We start from the raw sequence: 25,986 nt of genomic DNA, 5'->3' as shown, positions 1-25,986 counted from the left end.
TATACATATCACCTAAATTTTTCGTGATAAAAATTTCCAGGTGTAGTATTTGCAAAAAAGAATACAGTTGTCTTATTTTGGTCATGTCTCTCTCAACTGTGTTTAGGTAATTTTTCACTCTATGACATTTAGACCGATAGATCGATAAATATGATACTTCAATATTCAGGGTGGATGAGAAGTGCTAAACACATTTAAAATAATAATAACAAATAAACCCTAATTGACCCTAACATGTGACATTTGCACTAAAACATTCACTCACGTGTGGCTCAGTAAATCAAAAAAAACTCGAAGTAACAACATAAAATACAACTCAAACGGCACATAATTAATGTTTATGACGTTTGCGTTACATAAAACTAACCGCATTTCAACACGAGTCCCTTTTTCCAAGCTGAGAAAATAGTGCTCACACACATATTGAAATGTTATAGTTTTAAATTTCGGCATAAGCATCAATTATGGACGGTCTGTGTTGCATTTCATGTGTTATATTGAAATTTCCGTTTTACAGCACAAGCAATGAAAAAAAATTCGATTTTTACCTCATTTTACCGAGAAAAAAACCCCAGTACAACACGATACGCATTCTAAGGCAAACCGCACTTTTTATGTAAATGTGTTGATTTGCTACCAATTTTTAAAATGTGTTCCGGACTTTTCGTCGATCCTGTGCAAAGGAATGAATGCAAAGCACAGTATTTTTCTATCATACCCGGTGTTATGACGATGAAAAGAATATATAGGTATCTAGAACGCTATGTGTAATCTCAGATAACATTCATCTAAATGCAATGCGTGTATATTACACCACAAGTCATTTATTTTTTAAGACTATAATATTTCAGAAATAGTCTAGGGCAGGAAAAAAATAATAATAATGAAAAAGGATTATCTTCGTAATAACTCGTATTAAGCCTGGTAATAACAACCTTCATAACTCCAATTTCAAACATCGATACTTCAGAAAAAAATTTATGACTTTCTCTTTCAAATCCTAACTTGAGAACATGCTCTCTCTCATCATAAACTAGGTCTTAAAATTTCCCATTACTCCGTCTTCGATACTTTCTGCCTTCTCTGGCTGCGACGGCGGCGCAGTTTTTATGTTTTCCCTGTTTCTTTTTGAAACCAATATAGCTTCTTGTGTCTTTTTTCTTTCTTTCTTTTATCTGTTTTATTCTTTTGGATGAGGAAGAAGAGCTTCGTAAAAAGAAGAATCTGAACTGATTTACGGTGGAAAATCTACTCTTCCGGGACTTCTAATTAGTGAAACGGGATGAGAAAACAGTTATAAATGTTTCTAAACGAAAATGACACTAATTATTCTGAGAATTAGTTACCCTTTACTAATCGATACTTTGAAGTACTGGGTAAACATTTTAAAACTATGATTTTTTCCCCTCCTTCCATGCTTTTCAAGTCTTAGATGATAACTTTAAACAAAGGTTACTGACATAAACATGACTCTTTTGGAGTTTCATTTAACAAGTTCTAATTACTATGATCACGTTCAAATATGACAAGGTGAATTTCTCATTACGTGACCGTATTTTTCGAAACAAACAATATTGTACACTCTCTGGTCTGAACTAAGTTCGAAAGATAATTAGCTCAGTTTCAAATTCTGCTGCAGTCAACAAACTTGATCGTTTTTTTTTTTTAATTATGTTTCATCAATCAGTTTGTGATGAAACAAAACAGAATTGCTCAGGCTTTGAGCATATTTAACATGGAAAGATTAAGAATAGGCAACACTTATAATAACGAATATTTTCCAATACGTATATTTTGATTTTATAAGTAACCATTTAGTAAGTTCTTTTTTATTATATGTACACATATGAATTAGACGATCGTTGAAAAATCCCCATATATCTGGAGTAATGTAGATAAATAATCGATGGAATAATATATTTTTTTAAAGAAACATTATATAGAAAGTCATTCGGTTTTTTTTAAATAAATGTACTATATTGGGTGAATCCGACCTATTCTGCTCAACGGAAGTGTGTGATAGACGAACTCAAGTGTGAAACACTCTACAACACCTGCCATATCTCAAACCGTTTTGTTATAGTGGATAACCGATTGTGGAAAAAACAAGCGTCAAGTCTGACAAAACGAGAATATTTGAAGTCTCTGAAAGGTATATACACAAACTGAACATACATTTGTAGAGCGGAAAAAATGATATAAGGTGACACCAATATCATCGAAATATGTGGTTTTAATGGTGAGCTTCAAGCGCTGAAAAATTGGCAAAGTTCAAAATCGAAATGTTGCCAAAATTTCCAATCGCCGATTCTGCAAACACCCTTCTAGCTAAAATCAGTAAAATGTGTCAAAAACTTGTCCATTCTACCAGCTTCAGAACGAATGTGCAATAAATTGTATCTGGTTCAAAAGATATTTAGTGTTTAATTCTCAATATATCACTGAAATCAGTGTTTGTTGAAATAGATATTCGACGAAAATCTGGAATTTGGAAATTGGACGAAATCTTGTCGACAGTTTGATTTTACACAAAAAGTACTAAAATGTGAGTGCTGTGAAATCTGCTCACATTTGAGTAATGTATTGCAGAAAAATCGACTGAATTTCTACTGAAATAGATGATCGATTTTTTTTGGATCTTTCGAAAGTTGTTGGAATGGGCAAGTTCGTCCCAAATTCGGTTGATTGTAGCTAGAAAAGTGTTTACAGAAATGGCAATTAAAAATTTTGGCGACAATTCGATTTTGAGCTTTGCTAATCTTATAGCTCTTGTAGCTCGACATTAAAACCAGATATTGCAATGAAAATGATGTTGTCTTATAGCACTTTTTCTGCTCTTTCCAAATATGTGCTTAGTTTGCGTATTTGTCTTTCAATAACTTCCTGAATCCGGGTTTCTTTGAGTCTTCACACATTTTTTTCTATATTCGATTGTCCACAATAACTAGAAAACGGTTTGAGATAAGACAGGATTGGTGGAGTGTTTCAAGATACACTTGGGCTCGTCCATAACCCCTTTTCGTTTGACAGAATAGGGCGAATTCACCCTGTATATCAGTTGCCGAATTATAATTTTTGTACTTCCAAATTTTTCATGTAACCGATATTTTTTCTTTCAAATTATGGGAAGCTGATGGGGCACGAAAGCTGTTTGAAGATGTATACATGCTATACAGAGACAATATTCTTATTTATACACATGTTGGGGTGGGGGGGGAGATAGAATAGAACGAAAAAAAATTGTATTTCAGAACGAATTACCTTGTTCGGGTGTTTTTCATTAAATCTTCTTTCATAACTCTGTCGAAAATAAATGGAATATTTATTCGATTGGAATATACTGTATTTCTCAACAATGAGATTAAATAATTCTTCATATGCACATTTACAAAATATTGTTCAAAGGAAAGCCATCGTAGACGAATCAGTGTCGCGTACATAAGTCTTTGCAATCTCTAAGTCAAATGTGCGGACCACTTCACTGGATTTGAAACGTGTCACGGGCAACTCAGTTGAGTGATCTTGAAATGTGCCGAGGTGCGCAAGTGTTCTGGATCTGAGCTGATTGCCTCTTAAATGCTGTGGAACCACACCGCGGGCTAATTTAGGGATCAGAAACTGCGCCGGAGACCATTGAAATAAATTGGAAATGGTGCCACGGGTCCATACCTATACTAAACCCAAAGTGTCTACCGCCCCTCCCAAGAGGCAATATTGCTTTTTTTGGGAAACACTGCTTTAAAACATAGGTCACAAAAAATCCAAATAATCATTTCTATGAGTTGATAATATGATTACTACTTCCGTGGAGTAATAGAAAAATCATAAAAATGAAACATAATTATTTGTTGTCAATCATAAAACAAAATGAAGTGAAACAGCTTTTATAATATATAAGAGAACACGGTACTGATCTATTTTTGCTGAAGCAATATCGAGTTGGCACCATCTTCTTTGGCCAAAGTTTGAACCCGGGCTTCTTGGAGTATAACATTTATTTCTTCATATGATAGGAACCCCAGTACGAGTAATCAAATAGCTTTCTCTGCAATAAACCCTCCTTTATATTGGCATCATAAAAATCCAGCACGTCTCATATACACTGCAAGTTCTTCACGTAATCCTTGTAGAAGGCATATAATCCTTACCTCGAAACCGGTGTTGGTCGATAAATCCTTCTCGAAATGGGAACGAAGCACCACACTCCTCTCGAAGATCCATGTCCCTTGCGTTGGCAAAAGATGATCTGTATTATACTTGCACTTTCAAGGGGAGAGCGTGTCTAGAACATTGCGAATAATCTGATTAGTGTGAAATGCTATTTATTTTAATCTCATATTTTTTTCTTCCTGTTATCATGATTGTCTACTTACGTTACATTTCCTTGATGTCAAAAATGATGTTTAGTGTCTGGAGAGATTAAATAAATTCAAACTGGAAAGGGCATTTCAAGGGTTTCTCATTAATTAAAAAAAAAAAAAAATTCACTGGTCAATAAAGAAATCTCAGGAATTTAAAGGACAGTTACTTTATCAACAATATTGAATTATTTGTTTCAAAAACAAAAACTCTTAAACTGTTTCTCAAATATCGGAAGCGGCTCTACGTTACTTGCTATTTAATGAAATTTCCGGACACATCCATCCTTCAAGAACACTTCCATATCTCTCTGAGAGATAAGAAGTGGGTTGTGTCTTTAAGACCAGTCATGGCACAGGCTCTGTCCCTTAGGGGATATAAGCCATTCACCCCGAAGGGTTGAGCCAAGGTTGTTTTGACTTTTGGTTAAAAGGGTTGTGTCTGGTCCTTCAATATTCAATGTTTCTCTGATGCTGAACTGAATACTTTTCACCATAAAATTCCTAGGACGAGTTCAATTTGAGTCTTAGAAGTTTTTTAATCCTAGCACTTAAAATTTTTCTAGGTAAAATTCTCTAGATATATTTTTTTTTCTTTTTAAATCCATTTGTTTGGTTTTTTTCCCATGGTATTGAAATGTTCTATCACTTTTTTTTTTCTGTATCTGAAAAAACAAAGCAGGCTGCTTGTTAATTAATAAGAATGGTGAGAAAATCCTTATAATGATAAATAATCACACACACACCCAATTGGTAATTATTTGAAGGAAAAACACACAAGCATATATACAAATGTAGTTTATGCAAGGGTGAAACAGAACCTATGCAGTTAGTCGTCATCAGGGGGAAAACCCCATGCATGGTTCGAAAAAAAAATTGATGTTTCTGAAGTGTGGCTATGCCTGATTGCACTAAAAATGCCAAATCCTTTTGAAAATAGTTTCATATATTGTATTTCTTCAATATGTTTTTTACTCACTATTCATTCCATTTTCTTCGTCCAACGTGTTTTTGAGAAGACAGGACCAGAGTTGGCAGTTTTAGAGCAATCAGACATAGTGACTCTTCAGAAACGCCTACTCTTTTCGAACCACAGAGTAAGAATAATTATAGTACATTAATTTATATCTTTAGTCTATGTTTCGAACCATGCATGGAGTTCCCTCGATGACGACCCACGGCATAAGTTCTATTTCACTCTTGCATAACCTTTATCTTGTATTCCTTTTTTTCCCTTCAAATGATTACCAATTATATATATATATGTTTTGAATAAACAAGTGAGCAGCACTAGCGCTTTTTCATTTAAATATCTACCTTATTCATTTCTTCGTTCTCTATCAATGTATATATGATTTATAATGGCATATTATATATTGATGCTTTTCATTAATTTATAAATCGATATATTACATATATTGATTTATAAATGACTGAAAAGCAGATATTAATTCAAAATCTCTGAAAAACGTTTATAACGAACTTTTTATATTATTGTCTCTAGTCTACTTGAACAAAAGTTGATTTGTAGTAGTATTTTATCATGGATATTCAAGAAATTGAGGTTTGATATTTTAATAAATGTGAATCATATTGCACTAGAATTTTATTTCATCACTATTCACAGTTCAGACTGCAAACTGTGGAAATCCCATCGAAGTAAGAATAATCCGAAACTTGATCATAGAAATACAAATACAACGCCAAAACAGGCAAAATGCCCAATGAGGAGGCTGAGTTGATAATTATATATATGTTTGATAATTATCTGATAATTATATGGCTGATTAAATAATTTTCTTTTATTCAACGTCATTCTTGCGAGTAAATTATTTAAAGTTTTAGATCATCTTTAATTATTATTCCTAAATATAGGTAGACTCTTTCGATCATTTCACAATTATAGTTATGTTGTTCCTGTGGGTGACAGTTATGGATTTTAATGTTGATTTCAGTGTCATTTATTATAATGTTCATGATATAGTGGATTTGACTATTTATTTTAGCTGCTTGCTTTATTCTTTGTTTGAGTCAAATGACTTTTGACCCACCATATAAGTAATTAATTTTTTTTCAGATTTTACAAAGTACATATAAGCAATTTCTTGGTCATAATAGTTCGTAACGAGATTCAGTGTTTGCATATTTCATAAGTTGTAGTTAATTGAAAAACTCAAATACAAAATTCGCAGATAAATTCATTGTTATAAGGCTTTTGAGCGCTACTGTATCACGAAGAAGTACATATTTTACATCAATATAGCTACTAAACTGTACTTAACTCGTCCGATATTTCTGACGTAATATAACGGCAGAAGTTCTATGAGGGAATTAAAAAAAGAAAAACACACACGCACACACACAAACAAACAAACACCATTCTTTCGATTGAAAATTGTTTGTGCCGAATTGAGATAATGGAGTAGGCTTGAGAATTTCTTGTAAAGTAGATAAACACACATGCTTCCACTCAATTTATTTCCTCTGCTCGTCTTTGCTTCAGGGGGTTGTATATTAGAATAATCTCGTGGAATGAGAGAATTTGAAAATCACTGCGCGTATATATCAAGTTAGACATAATATCAAGTGTGTGACACACAAACACATAAATGTATTGAAAATACTAATAGGGTTCAAAAATATTGGGGAAGAGTACTCAACCCAGTATTTCTTCGGTATTAGAGAGATGGTGGCAAATACTGAGTTGGCTTGAGATCAAGATTGTCTACGTCTGCGATGATTTGCATTATTTACTTTGCTAGAAGTTTATTTGGCATTATATCTGTCCATTATTCTAAACCAAAAGTTCCTTTTCACAAGATACTGCGCTTGAGATTAAATTTCTATTATTGTTTTTTTTTTCGTTTGCTATATGTCTCCTTCCGTATCGCTGATTGATACACGCTGTTAGAATCTAACATTTCTAAAAACTCCGATTAATTTAAGGGAATTAAATTCAGGGGTGTCGGAAGTATTTTAAACCAGTTGGCGCTGGTTCTCGGCTTGAAATTCATGTATAAATGCTGATTTTTGAATAAGTTCTGGTTGCTTGGACGCATGATCTGATGTGGCTTCGGCACAACAGTTTTTCCTAAGAACTTATCTAAACAGTCCCTAATGTAGGAAGTTTTGGCATTTCTCTTTAAAAAAACAGGCAAACAAATAAACAAACTAGGCTTGTTTTAAAACAAGAAACAAATGGAAACAAATACTTGTTCTTCGACTGAAAATTCCGATCTACTCTAAGTAATGAATATTAACTCATAGATCCCCTTCCGCCCAATCTCCATATACATTACCATATCGTCTATTCTTACCAAATCACCAAACCTTTTTGTGCAAGTAAATCGTGTACATACTACGTACAAAAAAATAATCTAACTAGAATAATCAATTTTTCGATGTTTACTCCAAAACTCAGGTTTTCTCTTTTGGTAAATTTTAGCATGGGGTAAGAAACAATGCATTTTATTGACAGAAGTAGCGGTTATAAAATCATTGGAGGAAATTAAAACACATTTTTCACCAATTTAGAAGAAAGAAACAGCAGAGTATCTCGAATACAAATTCGAGTTCAATTCAATTCATATTTACTTTTATAATAACACATTAATATCGCAATATACAATGTGCCCTGTAAGTCCTGATTCTGCTTTTATCTCATCAAACGTTCACCGTAGAAGAATGTTCTTAGTTCAAAAATATTTCAAAATGTGTTCAAAAATCACACTTTACCAGTTTTGAGAGTGAAAATACAGTGTGTCAAAAAATAAAAAAAAACCTAAATTTTTATAGGTCCTACAGTTATCTAACTCCAAATAACAAATTGTTTGCCATGTCTTTACTGATGCCGACAGAAATATTTTGTGTTTCTAAGTGCAATATTCCCCAACATATTTGAATTCATACTTTCCCGGCGGCGGCTTATAAATTAAAATTCCCTGGAACATAGACTAGACCATCATTTTGTTGGCCAGTTAGTGTACCAAAACTTCTTAGATACTTATATATGAAGTAGTATTTGAGAGGCTTTGCCAGAGTATACAATAATTCATGTTTTCTATAAAATAAAAGTGAAAGCAATGAAAATTAGTTCATTGTAGAGAAAATCAAAAATGTCCCGGTTTCACCAACATCGTAGATATAAAGACAGAATTCACGTATTTTTCTGTAATGTATGGAATGAATTGTCTAAAAACCAAGTAGATATACCTTTTTCTTTTCCCATATATAGAATTGCAATAAATGTAAATTTGGCGCAAAAGTGACATCGATGAATGGACTCATTTTTATGAAGATTATCTGTATCGAAAATAAGTGAGCACTAGAAATATTAAACAACTTGAATAGAATATCAATAGAGAGAAAGTGAGTGTGATACCCAGAAAAAAAAATCCAAAATAGTTACATATGGTCTTGTCTTCCAATTAGGGTAAAAGCAGGTGGAAAATCTTTGTGGAATGCAGGGTATATCACTTTCATTAAATTTGTTATTTTGATGAGACATGACAGTTGCAACCAAAAACTCTCACTGAAATGCCATTTGATCATATTGTCATCTGAAACTTACAACATAAAATCAGTGACATATTTTTATACAAAATATTAGCATCTTTTGAGTTTCGTCATGGTACTGGTGTTCATTTTTTTCCGTCCATACTATTTTCACGATATTCATCGCACCTTAGAAAACGCAAAGAACTCCATCTTTTTTGTTATTTTGGTATTTGATCTATCTAACCTGGAGATAATGTAAATTATGTCGAGCATCACTTTCTTGGTCTCAGTTATGTGTCTGAACATGAAGCGAAATGTTTATAAGACCTAAAGGGAATTACCAATGTTCATCTATGAGTAGGTATTTTATGTCTTACTAAAACTCAATCTCTTGAAATGTCTATTTTCTTCTACTTGGAAGGTATTTTGATTAACTTCATCTACGATGTACGAAATTTTTTCTCTATTAAACCTCTCTGAGAACATACTATCGAATTTCTTTGATGTAAAGAATTCGTCTTTTACACCTGCGCCATCAAACCATGCGTAATTATCTACAAGTTTTGTAAAGCATTTCAAGCAAAGCTCCAAGGGTTAAACTACCGTCAAAGTAGAAAAGCTTCGACTTAAAAGAACGTTTATACGGTATACATACATCTTCATAAAAGGCGGGGGGAAAAAATCGCTAAATTTCTTATGTTTCCTGAAAACTTCTTTTTTCCCGTTGGAAAATTCTTCGCCGTTCTTTTTTTTTAATTTTTCTTTTCGAGCTTGTTTTATAACCTGAAGCAATTTACGTGCTCATTGTCGGAGTTTCACCGTCAAGCACCTTATTTTCATCCCTTTTCCCTTGAGTTTCGATCTTTTCGACTTAATTACAATGTGCTGCTGAGCGTGATAAACTTGAGCAAAGAAAGATCACGAAAACAACGAGTCAAGCAGGGAAAAGACGTTTTAAGTAAACTAAAAATAATAATAATAATGATAAAGAAATACTGAAGAAATAATCTGCGTAAGCTTTTGCCGAGACGAAAATGAACTTTTCTTAGCGTATATAATAAATCATTTCACGATCCGATAATTTTCCTTATGTCTTCCTGTTTTGTAAGATGTGTGTTTGTGAAATCACGTACTTTATTTTTACTGTGCGTAAACGGTTATTTTTACGAATTGGAACCAGTCGATTTTGACTGAAAAATTGCGATGAATATCTCTTTTTAACCATTCAAATACACAGAAAACTGCGAAACGAAGAAGTTGATTTATTAATAAATTACGAAGAGAGACCGCTAAAATCACAGGAGTTATTTAATCGTGCAAAATAAATAAAAAAATACATGATTTATATTCATACCATTACCTTTGTATATATTGTTTTTTTTTGCCAAATGTACCATGTATTCTAGGAATCGCTGAATGTGATTTTACGATCTCCGACAGGTTATAAACGTGAAACATTTTATCACTGCCTAGAGTTTTTATGGTAATTTACAGATCTGACTCTACGTGATTAATGAAGGATCAGACAAACTAATCAAAATGTAACATTGACAATTCTTGCATATGATACCTCAGATATATGCTAGTAGATCTTAGATCTCACATGTTTAAAAATTATTTCAACTCAGTGGTTCTCAACCTCTCAACGTTTAGTGAAATATATCAAATTGGATAAACGTATTTATTTCTTCTATTCAATTGAAAATTGTATATTTTGAGAATATATATTCATAATTGCTCTCTTTGAACAGAAGATTATGCCATGATTTATTTTATCAATATACCGTTAGAACAAAATAAGAGAAAACATCATTATCGATGATTTTTCTTCGATACGAAAACTCGATACAACACAGGGGAAAGGTATAGAAATATTATGGCTTGCAGCAGAATCGCAAAGAGCATTCGCCCCACTGTATATACTATGTCTGTACTTCATTTCACTGCACAAGGACTTGAACATTCTTTTTTTTTAAATAAGTGGAAAAAAATAAATGTTCTTCGTTTCGATTTTTCGAACATTCGATATTGTAGTTTGTCGTGGGTTTTTTTTTTTCCAGACCTTTCACCGAGCTAGAGTCCTTTTTTTTACTCCCGCCCTATTTTTTGCAGTCCATATCCCTAAAAAAGAAAGAACTTTCTTTTCTTCTATTTGTGCATCGAAACGAACAAAGGCTCCAAATGTGGCTTTTTGATCAAATCAACGACAGTCGAAGAAGTCTGAAAGCCCGCAAAGAGGATTTTCTTCTGCAACTTCTTCTATCTTATTTTCCTTCCCGTTCTATTTGCTACTTTTCTCGACTCTAAATAGGCATGTGCTGAATCCTGCGCAAATTTCCTATCCCGTTCGAACGTTCTCTGTACCCACATTGATTCGTCCTTGCTGAAAACAGATACGCCCGAGAAAGATATTGAATAAAATGAAGAGGAAAAAAAGTCTTCTATTCTCAAAACTATGCATCAGTTCATTCTTATCGATATGGGATATGTCTTTACGTAATCTCGGTCTTGTATCTTGCTATTTCCGTTCTAACATGAGCGAGCCAAAACATGATAAGAAATAGGGCATTTCTCTATCCCATGTGCTGATGCGCTACATACAAAGGTGCTGAAACATTACTTTAATGTAGTCCAGTTGTGGTGAAATGTTTTCTTCTATATACATGGGAGTAAGGGATATATACTTTCGAACATCAGTTTTCAAACTTTTTTTCAAAGTCAACTTTTACCGGGGATATTTCACTAAATTCATTTTTAGTATGTGTATACTGCATGAAAGACATCGAGTGATATTCAAATTAGCTTTCTTTTGTACCATAACCATGAGTTATTGATTTAAAATCTTCAAAAGCACAACATTGCGTATTTTACCTTCAAACATGAAATGTTGTGCCTTGAAACAAGGTGAAATTAATTACAAGGCCAAAAAATAAAAATATTACTGGAAATATAATAAAATGAATATTTTTTGTCAAGATAAAACTAACTTATGGAAATAAAAAAATTCAAAATGATGACACAAATACGATTATTAACATCTATAGCACATTCGTATTATGGAATACCAGGTTTTTCTCTGCCTTGAGGTATGTGGTTCACTCGAAGTGGAACAGTGATGAACTACTGGGAAATGCTCCCGCGATGCTGTAGAGTCAGTGTCACTCGGTTGTCACCATCATCACGGCCTTCAAAAGTGTTTATTCATTATTGGAAATGTACCCAATAATTTCAAACTAAGCACAATGTACATCAAAAGTGCTGCATGTAATTGTGCTGTGATAATTTTTTTTAGCAGCGATGTTTTTCTGTTCTCCGAACGCTATTTTTTTCAAAGATGGTGTGTCGGGTAATGTCGTAAATTATCTCTTCAAGATGGAAAGTTTAGTAAGATAGAAGAGGGAAATAGTCTAGAAATAATGTTTGTCCAGTTTTCTGTGGGCCCACCTTGACTGTTTTGAGGCAGAAGAGGAACTTGTATAATTGCCAAATACTACAGAATTTCAGTAGTTTCTGCGGATTTCTACCGTAAAGTACTTAGTACGTAGTTCCTACGGCGAATCATGAAAATTTACGGAATTCTTGTTTTTCTAAAAAAAAAACTTTTCTTCAAGAATTTCGTTGAATACCTTTGTGCTATTGAATACAAAATGACGTCAGGTTAAGAGACTGCATCTCCACAAACAACAAATATCAAATTAATAATGAATCAACCAATTGACCCAAAAAGATGTAGTTTGCGATGAGATAACTTATCATGGCCTAGAGTTGTTTTTGATGAATGAAATAAAGTTCAAATTTTACTCACAGATGGCGCTGTAAAACGAAACAACTCGACATTTGGATGCACGTATAAAAATGACATTTTATATGCGTCTGTGTGTTTATTTTCTCTATACACATTTGATATGAATCTATGATAAATTCTATCAGTGCAAAGCACAGGCCCAAACTTAAACGATAAGCTACTTTATAAGTTCGTCAGAGTTAGGCAAATGCCCGACAGGGTCAAAAAAGTGTGCAACAAAAATGACTTTTGGAATGTCTATTTTGATTACCGTGGTTCCCAAACAATGGTTTGTCACTTTTTTAGGCTCCAGTATAACGACGTAGAGGTAGTGTAAGTGACATGATGAGCCGCCCAGTGATATACTGAAGGATCTAGTGAGTGTGCGAGTGACAGATTGAGTGGTCTACTGATTGAGTGCGTGGCAGAGTGAACGACCTAGTCAGGGAGCAACAGAGTAAGTGACGTCGCTAGTTAGTAAGCGAGTGATAGTGAGCGACCTAGTGAGAAAGTGAGGAAGTAAATTACTCATTTACATGAGTAACCAAGAGATCAAGTGAGTGACCGGCCGACTGTGAGAGTGATTGCGTGACATTTCACGTGAGTGACCTAGGCAATTAGTGAAAATGAGTGATATAATGAGTGACCTAGTGAGTGAGTGAGTGACCTAGGCAATTAGTGAAAATGAGTGATATAATGAGTGACCTAGTGAGTGAGTGAGTGACCTAGGCAATTAGTGAAAATGAGTGATATAATGAGTGAATGGTAGAAGGCGCGAACCAGTGAGTGAGTGATAGAATAAGCTACCTATTGATTGACTGAGTGACTTTGTGATTGAGTGAGCGAGTGAGAGCGAGCTAGCTCTAGTGACAGACTGGTTTCGCTCATTAATCTACTCGCTCGTACATTCTTCACGTGATCATTCCTTCTCTCACGTCGAACTGATGTCGACGAATTGTATGTCGGTGAATTTTCCTGGCGGTTAATTGTTTTAGGTGAATTTTTCGACGGTGCATTACTGGCGGTGAATTTTCCGGATACAGTTCAAGGTACAACAGTTGCAATATGCATAACTTCTCTTTTTAAAGCGGAGTCTGAAAGAACCGGGTAGTACAAAATTAAATGATTGCAGTTGACACCATCTGCGTTGGACACCGAGGGATAGAAAATATAAAATATTTTTATGAAGGAGGTTCAGATCATTTGCGAAATATCAATAAAATAAAACTCCAGAATTACCTATACAGGAGAGGATGGAGGGTATACTAATCACCCAGGGGTACTGTTAATTAGCTTCACAAATTATTTTCAGGCAACCTTAATGAAGCTTTATTAATCACGCTTCCTTAACAGCGTTGTCATGCAGTATTATCTAGGCACAAGTATGCGAGTGTTTTGTTCAAGTTGATTAACGTGATCTATTGAGCAATTATGATTTCCTATTCATATTAGAGATATTAATATAATTATTGAAGTAGACTGTGTGCACAATATTTTTTTATGCACTTATACTAATCAGCAGATGAGACCTTATAATGGTAATTTGTTAAAAATATTGGTTTTTTTTCCCCTTATAATAAAAAATCTTCGGAATTATGAAAGCATGTGTGATCATCTTTCTTAATCTGTTTATGTTTTAGTGGTTCTTCAAGAATACCAAGTCCACGTATACGACGAGTACGTGATTCGGGGCAATACAGCCGTTTTCAAATGCCAAGTACCAAACTTCATGAAAGAATTTCTGGAAATAGTTTCGTGGAGTCGAGAGGATGGACTAGTTATAGTTTCCCACCGAAACACAGGTACGTTTCTGATCGTATGGATCTCAAAATAAAGTTTATATTATTATTGACATTTATATAATTTGTCTCCAGTACTGATATACAGGCTGCTTCAAATTGTTTGCAAGGCTGATATACTTACAACCGTTGACTTTAGCAGCATAGTTTCAGTTACAAAAGGTTTCCAACTTACGTGCGGTTACACAAAATACCTTAAATTTCCCAAAGAGCGGTATATATATAAAAAGTGATCTTTTTATTTAGACCCCGTGTGTTGCAACTTCAAATTAGTGAAATGAACTAATCCGAAATCATAAGCAAAAAAAAAATCCATATCTTAAATTGCAATATCAACGGGATATTCGACTTTAAAGTTTCCAGCATTTATCGCCAATGAGCGAGGGCGTTGTTCACAATTTCAGAAATGTAAATTAATTTCAATGCAGGAAAAATTCTGTAATTGTCGAAAAACCTCGACAAATTGTTATTTGTCGTGAATAAAAAGATGAAATGGTTGAGTTTTTTTCTATTTGTGTGCAGTCCCTACAAACATCAACTTTTAACCCAATGGGAATTTGCGAATTGTTGAATGCTTTTAGTAATACGTTAGTAGGCTTTTTAGAAATCTTCCATCTTTATTATATATATATAATGGAAAAAAACTCAAATTGCCAAAGATTATGACATCTCTCGAGCTTGGGCAAGAGCATTACAAAAAAAAATATATATATATATATATATATATAAGAATATTTGCAAAAGAACGAAAGCTCTTGATCAGAAAACGGAAAAGAAGATCAAATGTCTAATGTCTAAAAATCTAATGACTAATTTTATTGCAATTTATGCCTTTAAGCCAAAACTGCAACAATCAACCTCGCCATGATTAGATAAGAAAAAGAGGGAATCGCCAAAGATTTTGAAGAATAAAAACATATACTGTAATATGAAAAATTTATAATTTAAATTTAAATTTCATTTCTGTCGATTTTCTCTCTAATCATTAAGCTAATCTTCTTTCTGAATTCTCCCTAATTCCGCCCTATATATATATATATATAGGGCGATATATATAGTTTGAAGCTTGAAGAAACGTACACATTTCGGGCTTTTAAGTATGTTTCTAAAATCACCGATTGCAAGGATATCGCTGTGCCAACAATTCGAGACAGATTGTATACTACGCATAACATATTTGAAGAAAACGTATGGGATCGATTTCCTAGGATTGTGGAATTTTGATAATAGTGTATATTTTTAAAGGACACTAAAACAACTGTAGCATTTTAATCTATCTCAGAAGAAAACACCGATTCGTTATCCCATATTGCTGGAAAATATTCTTCTCATTTTCACAAACGCGTTTCTACGAGTTCGTTATTCTTGACTTAATTTATTCATGTGAATTCAAGATTATAAATTGAATTTAATAAGCTTGTGGTAATTTTCTATGCGGGAGTCGGCTGCAGGAATACCTTGCTAAATTCAACGCAGAGTTAGCCAGAATGAACTAATTAACCTGGAATTACAATTCTGTGAATTGCCAGGCTTGCTATTCCCGGTCATGTTTTCCGCGAGCACTCAGTTTCACGTCATTAAAATTTTTCGTTCAGTGGTTAGTTGTGATTTAATAACAATATTTCGGTGGGATACATACATATTTCATTACCCATGGTAATTTTTATAAATTCTCAATCCAGAGACAAACGGTGCCTTCTATCAAATTTTAATTCGCTGCGTGAGAGTTATTAACTACAGTTTCGCAACGGAGAGAACTCATACTTCCTTTCACATTAACTGCAACGAAGGTAGGCACTCAACATGAAAGTACCAATCACACCATCCCTGCTAACTAATTAATTCTTTTCTCAGAAAACTCCGGGAAATAACATTGACAGCACTTTGCTTTTTTTTCGCACTCGAAAGTACACGGAGAAAATTTATTTAATTTCGAGGATTCCATTTCTTAATAATTCACATGAAAGTGAGTCGTCATGAGGTCACCTTGAAGATATTAAAGAATAATATCATTGCATAAGAATATACATTAATTATATACATATTCAGAAATATTCGTTGAACTACTACTACGACTACTGCATTCGAAAGAATGGCATAATGAAAAATCAAATATTTCAAAACTAGTAAGTTAGGCATACTTATTTATAATCCAGAATACTTAATTGAATGCACAAACATAAATATTGGATATCATTAATCATATGGAGTTATACGACGTCTACACTCTGTTACAATTTTTTTTGCACAGCAGATACTGTATTTCTGCAACTGTTGATTTTTGGGACATACTTTCGATTAGAATTTTTTTTTTCAAAGTTTTTGTTTCTTAAAATTGCAAAATTTGTTTCAGCCGTCGTAAAAATATACAAATTAACATTTTTTTTATATAGTCCTGTTATAAGTCCTGTCCCTTAGTGTGCTTATACCTCCAATTATTGAGAAATGTAAATTCTGCTCTGAAAAGTCACTTGCACAAAAATTAATATTTTTAAATGCAATATTTTGAACGAAATATTAATCCGGCCAAGGTTTCTGACGTAATATTGCTTCGGAAGTTCTTCGGAATAAATACAAAAAAAAAATACGCATTCTTTCGCTTGCCAGAGTATTACACCGATTTGAGATAAGAATAAAACCTAGATAATTTTTGTATGAGTACATAAAAACACATTTTTCGATCTTTTCCTCTTCTTTTATGCTTGTGAGGCCGAACATTAGAATAATTTCGTAGAGTGTGGATTTAAAGCTGACTAGGTGGCTATCTAGAAATGATACCAAGTGCAAAGGCATATTGAAACTATTGGCAGGAAACAGAAATTATGTTGGGGAGGCGTTATTTTTATATGTATTATCGAGGTAGTGGCAAATATTGAGTGGGCTTGGTCTCATGGGCTGGATACAAGTTCACGCCTGTGTTAATTTGGTTTTATATAATTTACTACCAGTTTATTGGGGTTATACAGTTATCTGTCGATGTGTTGTATTATACCCAGCAGGTCTTTTCCAACAAGATATAACACATGAGGATCGATTTCGCATTTTGCATTTTTTAACTTCCCTTAATTTTTGAATCACTTAAACCTGTTTTTGCAAGTAATCCTTTGTACTTGGAAAAGTATAAAAATAATCTAACTGGAATGATCTTTTTTCTTTGTTTTTCATAAAAATTACAAATTTCCACTTTTGATGAATTCTTGCATTAGGGAGGAAAAAAATACATATAATTGGAGGAAAGAGCGGGAACAAAAACATTGATAGAGAGTGAGAAGAGGTAAAATATATAAAATATGTTTGACAACTATTTTTGACAACTTATCACTGCGTTGGTAATTTTTCATCGGCTCAGAAGTTGATATTATAGTGGGATTGCACACAAATAGAATAAACTCAAAACTTTTATTTCATGGCAAACAATAAATGATATTTGCATTTTTTGTGTTAAGTGAATGTTAAGAATGGTGATCACACTGCATTCATTCGTTGAAAATTTGTTTAATTGAGAGTGTTATACTAAAGTTAAAAGTTGCTGAGATATCCACTGAACAAACTGTTTGAGACAACTTGTATAGATGAATAGGGTGTCTCTGAATATAGTATTGTTATTTATATTTTATCATGTTATTATTTTATATTTTTGAATGGTCTCCATCGGATGTGCAGAAACCTAACGTAAAAGTCGGGTGCACAACTTTTTCAATCTGCGGGCCAAATATACGGTATTTTTTCTGCTCACGGACGAGAAACCCTTATGTATATGGTGACCATATGACCTGCATTTTACTTGTAATTTTGATTGTACCACCATTTTTATAAAATGTTCCGTTGTTTTCACTCATCGATGCTTATTTAACTCTTATAAACCAAGAAATGAAATTATTCCATCATGAATTGCAATTTAATGTCATTGACAATTTTTGGCTGTAATTGCAAACTTTATTTGCCTTTGATTTGATTTTTTTCATGATAATTGGCGATGTTCCGTACAGATCCCGATTTCCCGTATTTTTATAAAGAAAATATGGTCAGCCCAGGCTTTTATCGTATTCTGTGTGTTGATAATTTTCTACCGGAACACTTTTCATGGACCGGATGTAGCCTCTCGGCGTTCCGCCACCAGTCGGAACGCCATTGCTGTTCTAATAGATTAGAATCAATGGCACTGCACGTTCACACCATGTGCTCACTGTTCCCAAATCAACAACTGATATGAGGACAATGGACATGAAGTTACAGTAATATATTTTTACGAATTAAACTGATTTTTTTTCTCTTCCTTGAAGTGAATGAATCACTAAGGAAAGTCATTTTTGATAAAGTGGCCAATATAATAAAATCTATAGTGACTATAATGTGTAGATTTTATACGCAAATGCTATTTCGAGCGTTAGATACAAATAAATTGTATTAACTTTGAAACAGGTCCAAAAATTTATTTATTGTCGCCAATAAAATGAAGTCATTCTTAGTGAAAAATCTACGCCATTCATGCATTTTTATTGGCATGCTGCACAGTTTCTGATTTATGGGCATTTACTGGAGCTTGTATAGGCTGTCGCTGTACTTTTCTCTCTACGTAGATCAATGGGTCAGGATAAAAAAGAAAATGAGAGGAAAGTTTCTTCTCTTTTCATAGAACTGAATAAATATTTCATCTCGAGAATACAAAGAAAACAATTCTTTTTTCTCAGGAATTCACGTAGGCTATATAGCAGGTTCTGGACGTAAACATGCATCCTCAGCGTTTCGTTGATCTCCTATTCTTGCAATATTATACGTATGTCTAGTTTTTCCCCCAGTTGTATAGAACTCTTTACGACTGCACTGCAGTCTTCCCATCTGCAACATCATATCTAGATATTTTTTTTCTCTCCCTTAAATCCGGTTCTGGGTATGTATACATATGAGAAATAGGAAAAAAGATACATGCTTTTCATGCGTATCACGTATCAGAACTTCTCAATGATTTCGGACTATTTTTCTCATTTTATACCGAGTATATCAGGAATATATTCATATTTCTCTTTTCACTACGAGAAATGCAACAAGTAATGCGTCTCTACCAACATGTATTCGGTACTTTTCTATTTTTATATATATATAGCTATTTATTAATATCACAAGTGGATATTGATAAAGGGTAGACTAGAATAATAATGTATGATATAGAGTAGATACATCGAAAGGAAAATTTTCTGATTACAAGTACTATTATTTTTCACAATTCAACATAGATGTATATATTGCAGTACGTAAGATACTTCGATTTACATATACATCGTGTCAAAAAATGTTTATCTAGGGCCTTTTCTTCCCAAGCTTTGGTCGAAAGCAGAGAATGATGTAAATATTTGTATTACTGACGTGCTTTTTTTTTTTTTTTTGTAAAGAAACAATATTTTTTTTCAGAATAATAAAATTAAAATTTTGATTTTACTTTTTTTCCCAGTCTCTTATGCCATGATTAAGAAACGTTATCCCTTGCAGTAAGATGACATATAAAATATGTTTCATTTCGTAAAAAAAAAATTGAGCGTGATATTTAACTTCAAGTATGAGATTTTTCAAACATTTTAATATTCCGAAACTACTTTTTTCGCCGTCTATGAATGCATAAAGTCAATGGGAAACACTGAATTGCAATAATTGTAGATTGTTTTTTTACCCTCTTAATGCCACTTAATGTTACTTGTTTGTTATTTTTTAATAAAATTCTCGGATGTATTTACAGTGGGCATCTGTTTGGAATGAACGTCTCATTATTTGATGGAGTACAAATTCGAATATTTTGCTGCCGTATTTGAGAACGACCCCCGAATCCCTGTTTAAAAATTGAAATTCAATTTGTCAATAACAATTTATAGTATAGTGAGGAAACTTGATTTGTTTGTCATAATGCTGCAAGGATAAACTTTTCCTCACTATGACTATAGAGCCTTGACGAAAATATAAAAAAAGTGAAATTTTGTAATTGTTTCTTGTAAAATACCCATAATATGAATACTCACTTCATTTAAAACATTTTGTTGTCTACCACCGACGTCTGGGAAGAGAATTGCTTGGGAAGGACTTCCTGAACACGTTAAAGAAGTGTCTCGACTTATTTAACTCAATGTTATTGATTTGGCTCAAACAATGAATTATTGCACTTAGAAGCATGAAATATGCAGTAAACGTTAATACCACCACGGAAATAAGGTTGCTTAGAGTAAATCGAATCTTACAGCGTTGTAGTACTGTACACATTTTTCTTCTAACCAGAAATGTTTTCATTTTGCAAAGAATGCACTGCACTGTACAATGCATATTGATTTTTACACAAGTATTTATATTGTGAAGATGTGAACAAATTAAAAATCAATCGTGCCATCATAATTTTCCCATAAGAAATACGGTTTATAAATAATAAAATTTTGCATAGAATAATGTAATTATTCCCTATTTTTTTACCATACGTCATTTAAAAATGTTACACTTATTTACGAAATTTCGTATTCCTATGGCGTTTGATTGATGCATTCAAATGAGCTCGATCAAATATTCAGCTGCTTTGTGTGTATAGTTACAGATGATTGATAATCTGTCTGAATTTCTGGCTGAAAACTGCATAATATTAGTAGTTTACTCTTTCACAATATATAACAAAAACGAGAAGGCGGTTGTGTGTATCTAAACATCGATTATCATTAAATGGATACGATAACACATTATTTATCCATTATACATGGAAAAAATAACCTTAAGTCCGATTTAAGTATAGTTTAAGTTTATTATAGTTACGTTTAGTTAGTTTGGGGTAAATCGAGAAGCTATCCATACTTAGAATAAGAAAACCATAAGTATTCTTTATAGGCATTGTAGAATATTCTATCATGTGTATATATTGATTATAATTTTTGTTAATTGCATTTTTAATTGGGTTATTATATTTTTGAAATATATGATATCCATATTTTTATGGGCATCTTTTTCTCAGCCACCTCGTTGGGCATTTTGCCTGTTGTGGCGTTGTATTTGTATTTGTATTTATAAGGCTGAAGTGTAAAGAATTCGATGTTCGTTTGATACATGTCGTATCCAAACAACCATTTACAGCAATCTCAAACTTTTTGAATAATACATCACTCCGAATCATACTTAGGTACAGAATAGTGAACGTGAGGAGTGTATAATTTTTTAGTTTTGTGTAATAATTGTTATTATGGTAAAAAAAAAATTTGGCAACAAAAATCTTTCTTAAAATTTACTATACTTACATACTACTATTCACTTTGATTTTTTCGTCGAATTTTAATTGATTAATTATACAACTCTTGAAAAAGGAAGTGTTCGATCATATACAAACACGCTACAAATAGTGCCTTTAGAAAGGCCTACAAATAGAGACAAAGAAAAACAAAAATTAAAATTTTTTTTTTTTTTTCCAAGCAAAAATATTTGGTAAAATCAATCATTCTAAATACGGAGTAAATTAAAAAAATACTCATGATTTTGTTCTAAATACGACCTGGAATGTCGATTTATGAACTGGCATTAAGAACAGATTTTTTTTCGAAACACTGAGAGATAGCTCCCAAAAACATATATTTCTGATTATCTGAATAAGCGGGTAATTTCTGTGTGGGAAGTCGGAGTTCCTCAAAAGCAAGTTTCAGGTTCCGGGATTGTTTAACTGTGCTTGAAGTACGGTTCTTTCTTTTGCAAAATATCATAGCACTGGTGGTGTGTTTCTGCTGTTATGGCAAGATTTTTTGTCGTCCTGTAATGTAAAATTAGTTGAATCTAAAAACCATTTATGAATTTATTTAATTTATAGATGAAATTGTTATTCCTAATGCCAGTGGATATTTCTGAGTACACAGTACGTTTTCGGGATGCACAGTTTTCCTAACATGCTGGCTATCATTCATGTCTAAGCGTTAAGTGAACGACATACCAAACATCAATAGTTTTTTTTTTACCAATGCACTTATCAATAAGCTGTTCTCCTGCTCTTCTCTGCATGAATTTATCGTAGCCATCTTCACTTTTTTAAGCTTTATCTTGACATTTAGCTGAGGCACCTTCTTATTGTCATTCATTTCCAAGCTGACGTGATTTTTTGCACCATTGCATACCAGACCTCTTCCACTGCTTATTTGAATAAGGTTTAGGTCTTCTTTCACGGGACCTATTTTTTCTTCTTTTAAAACATTGCAGACACAAACCTTGTACTTTGCCCATTCTGAATTTAGTTATTTCAGGGTGGCACGATAGTTTTTCTTGGTAAGTACGTTGAATTTTATATTACCTCTCCTTGTGGTGCAACGAGCCCGAAGCGAATTCACAACACCACCAGTTCCCCGTTATTTTTTCCCAAAGAAAACCCCCCATACTGTCAGCACGGTCAAACAATCCTGCAACTTCCCTTTAAAGAGCTCCGTCTTCCAAAATGGAAATTATCAACTTTTTGAGATCATCAGAAAGATATGTTTGGAGAGCCACCTGTAAGTGCTTCAAAAAAGAGTTATAATGATGAAAAACTCGTTTCATTCACTTTTCTTATACATGTTCTAGTTACCGTGCTCTATTTATGAATCAGTCTGTGATTTCCCGCAGTTTTGGTCAACCATTTTATGATTTTTGTTCATTTATTCAGTATTTATAATGATTCATTTTATCAATTTTTTTCACTGGGGGAAAATAATTTTTTGCGTTTTAAGCGTGCCACTGGTGATGTATATATGATCGAACACCTTTTCCCCATGGGTTGTATTTAACATCACCGATACAACCCCCTTTAAAATTATACAGAATCACATGTTTTGAATGGAACTAATATATTGAATGGGCGCTATGAGCTAACAAAGAAAATATTTTCAAAAATATTCAACGAATATCAATCAATCATGTGACTCATTATATTAACGCATAATAACACTTTCTCGAAATTATAATATTTCCATGTCACAAATTATGTTAAAATATAACCATTATGATGAATTATTGATAATTAAAATAGATTATAGCTAATAAAAAGGATTCAAGATCATTTTTCTCTCTTATTTACCGAGCTCATACATTATCATCTTTTGATAGAAATGAGGAATTGCTTGTTACAACGAGGGCTATAACTTATGTAACATTCCTCGTGTTCATTCATTCTTGAAGGAAATTAATAATTTCCTGTTAGAGACCATATTTTCTTTAATTAACTGGTTTGACTATAGTTTTTTTGTTTCCCCTCCCCCCCCCTCCCTTTTCTTTTGCATGTTGGTGTATCTTCCGTAGGAGCAAAATACATCGTGTTGAAAGATGGAGAGCTGCACATCCGTAACACTGCCCGAACTGACAGCTTCAAGAGATACCGCTGTCGGGTAAAGAATACACTAACCGGAACCATTTCAGCTAGCGTGACTTCGGGCCAGCTGATAGTGACAGGTAATTGTCTTTAAGCAAGAAGTAATTAACCCGTTTTTAGTTTCGGAGAATTTCATTTTCATGCGTACATGTATCTACATAACTGAGAAAAAAAAATGGTAATAAAACAATATATGAATATATTCCGGAAGTTTTTGGACTGAAGCGGTGAGAGAGAAAAAATCATTTGTGAAAAAAATAATTGCTTCTCAATTTCTTCCATCTTCTTCAGCTTGAGAAAACAAATGACTTGTTTCTTGTAACTGACACTCATTTTCTGAATATATTTTCCACTCTGGAAACCCCGAAACCGTTTCATGAATATTTAATTTGATGTTGTTGCGAGAAAAAAAAAAGATTAATGAAATTTTTAAGTTTTATTTCTGAATGGTTAGCATACACGTGTATATAATTTTCATCGCGTACTACCGTTATATTGCTTTTCATGAATAAAAATTGCGTGTTTTCTGATATATTTTCTTTCTTTTTTAAAAAAGATAATTAATTGAAGTTTCCTCAAGAAATACACAGATACCATCACTGAAGTTTATGAGAATTTGTAAGAAAAAAAACACTTGCTGTAATGATTAACTAATGAATTACTGTTCAAAATCATAAATTTCTTATTACTCTCGCAAAAAAAGTGAACCGTTTTAATCTTAATTAAAAATATTATTTTAACAGCTTCGAATAATTTTCATTATTTTAATAAGGGATTACGTTCGCAAAGAGAGAACAGAGAGAACATTTTACATTTATTCAATGAATTAAATTACATTTATGTGTTTTGTTTCTTAGTTGAAAACCCTCCAAAAATATATAGTTAAATAAATACATTGATTGAAACAGTGCTTAAGGTATTTTATTTTTTTTTAGAATTTCGAAAATGTTCCAAGTATTCTTCACTTTTTTTGATTAGATATTAAATAGTACACTCAATACTTAAATTGTTCTTGGATTCCGTTCAATGTTTACATCGCCTGAAGCAAAGATACAATGTTCCAAACAAATTTCATTCCGATTTTTCCACTTCATTTTTCACTCTTCTTCTATGTATGTACTAATAACTGAATTATATCTTGACTGAAATTTTGTTTGCTTGAAATAGGTAACATTAAACATGAACGGGATCGTGTTGAACAATCCTTCGAATGCGCTACACTTACTCCATGCAGACGTATACGAGTGATTGCTAACGTACCTTGTTTCCCTGTAAATGCACGCACGCATCGAAAAATATTAAGCGAGCTTTAAATTCCTTAGTATAATTGCACGACATATTTCAATCATGATAATGGTTCATATTCAAGCAGCTATGATCAGCTCCCTGAATCATTATTCCTATTATAAAATGCCCGCATATCCAAAGAGCGAATTGAAGAATGCGATTGCGAAATACTTGCGACGCGTGGAATTGCTGATATGATAAACCACATTTGTCGTAATATCAAGCATCGTTTCTTAAAGTTAAAATAATCAGGCATGATTTCCAATTTATCATTGCCTCATCCGGTTTTCGAGGAAGATCGTGGATAGGCTCATAGTCTCCCCTTTTTATCGTTTTCTGTGGATGAATTGATTCAGCATGTTCGTAGAACTACACCACACATTTCCAAATGTTCAGAAAAGGGGGAAAAACATGATTAGAAATTGGAATGCTTTCTTTCAAACCGAGCTTAACTCGGGTCTATAACACAATGGGCAATTTTCTACCTAGTGAGTTGTGGCAGAAGTGTGAGTGTGTGTGTGTGTGTGTGTGTGTGTGTGTGTGTGTGTGTGTGTGTGTGTGTGTGTGTGTGTGTGTGTGTGTGTGTGTGTGTGTGTGTGTACCTAACAGCTTGAGTGCGTATCTAGTGTTGGGTCTGATTTTGTTGACGAATGACTCATCAGGGGTGTACTTGTAAAGATACAAAATTTTATTCGCTTCATGAATCGGTTGTGCTGCCTACTACTACTAATACTAAACCAGACATGCACCTCGTCCATATTCCTCAGCGGGGGGGGGGGGGGGAAGTTGTGCTGCCTGAATAAAGAAATTACTATTGCGGAACTTGAAGATCACGTGTATGATACATGTGTGACCATTCAGATCAGTATATAGATTATTCGTGACATTTAATGAGATGATGACTACTAATACTTAACTGTA

General features: G+C 33.2%; 1 protein-coding gene across 4 annotated transcripts in view; it reads left to right on the top strand.

The window, feature by feature from the left end:
* Positions 1-25,986, top strand: part of LOC149078980 (cell adhesion molecule Dscam1-like) — a 248,824-nt gene that overhangs the window by 66,239 nt on the left and 156,599 nt on the right. For all 4 annotated transcript variants that reach the window (XM_089241226.1, XM_089241225.1, XM_089241224.1 and 1 more), the window contains exons 3-4: positions 14,280-14,441; positions 23,709-23,858. In XM_089241226.1, the coding sequence (XP_089097352.1) occupies positions 14,280-14,441; positions 23,709-23,858 (312 nt within the window). The remainder of the gene's footprint in view (positions 1-14,279; positions 14,442-23,708; positions 23,859-25,986) is intronic.

This window comes from Pholcus phalangioides, unplaced genomic scaffold (assembly GCF_987345545.1).
Source record: "Pholcus phalangioides strain wild (caught in Gottingen) unplaced genomic scaffold, Ppha-v1.0 ptg000013l_1, whole genome shotgun sequence".
Taxonomy (NCBI): Eukaryota; Metazoa; Arthropoda; class Arachnida; order Araneae; family Pholcidae; genus Pholcus; species Pholcus phalangioides.
The sequence above is the reverse complement of the archived record's forward strand: the minus strand, read 5'-3'. Positions and strand labels throughout refer to the sequence as shown.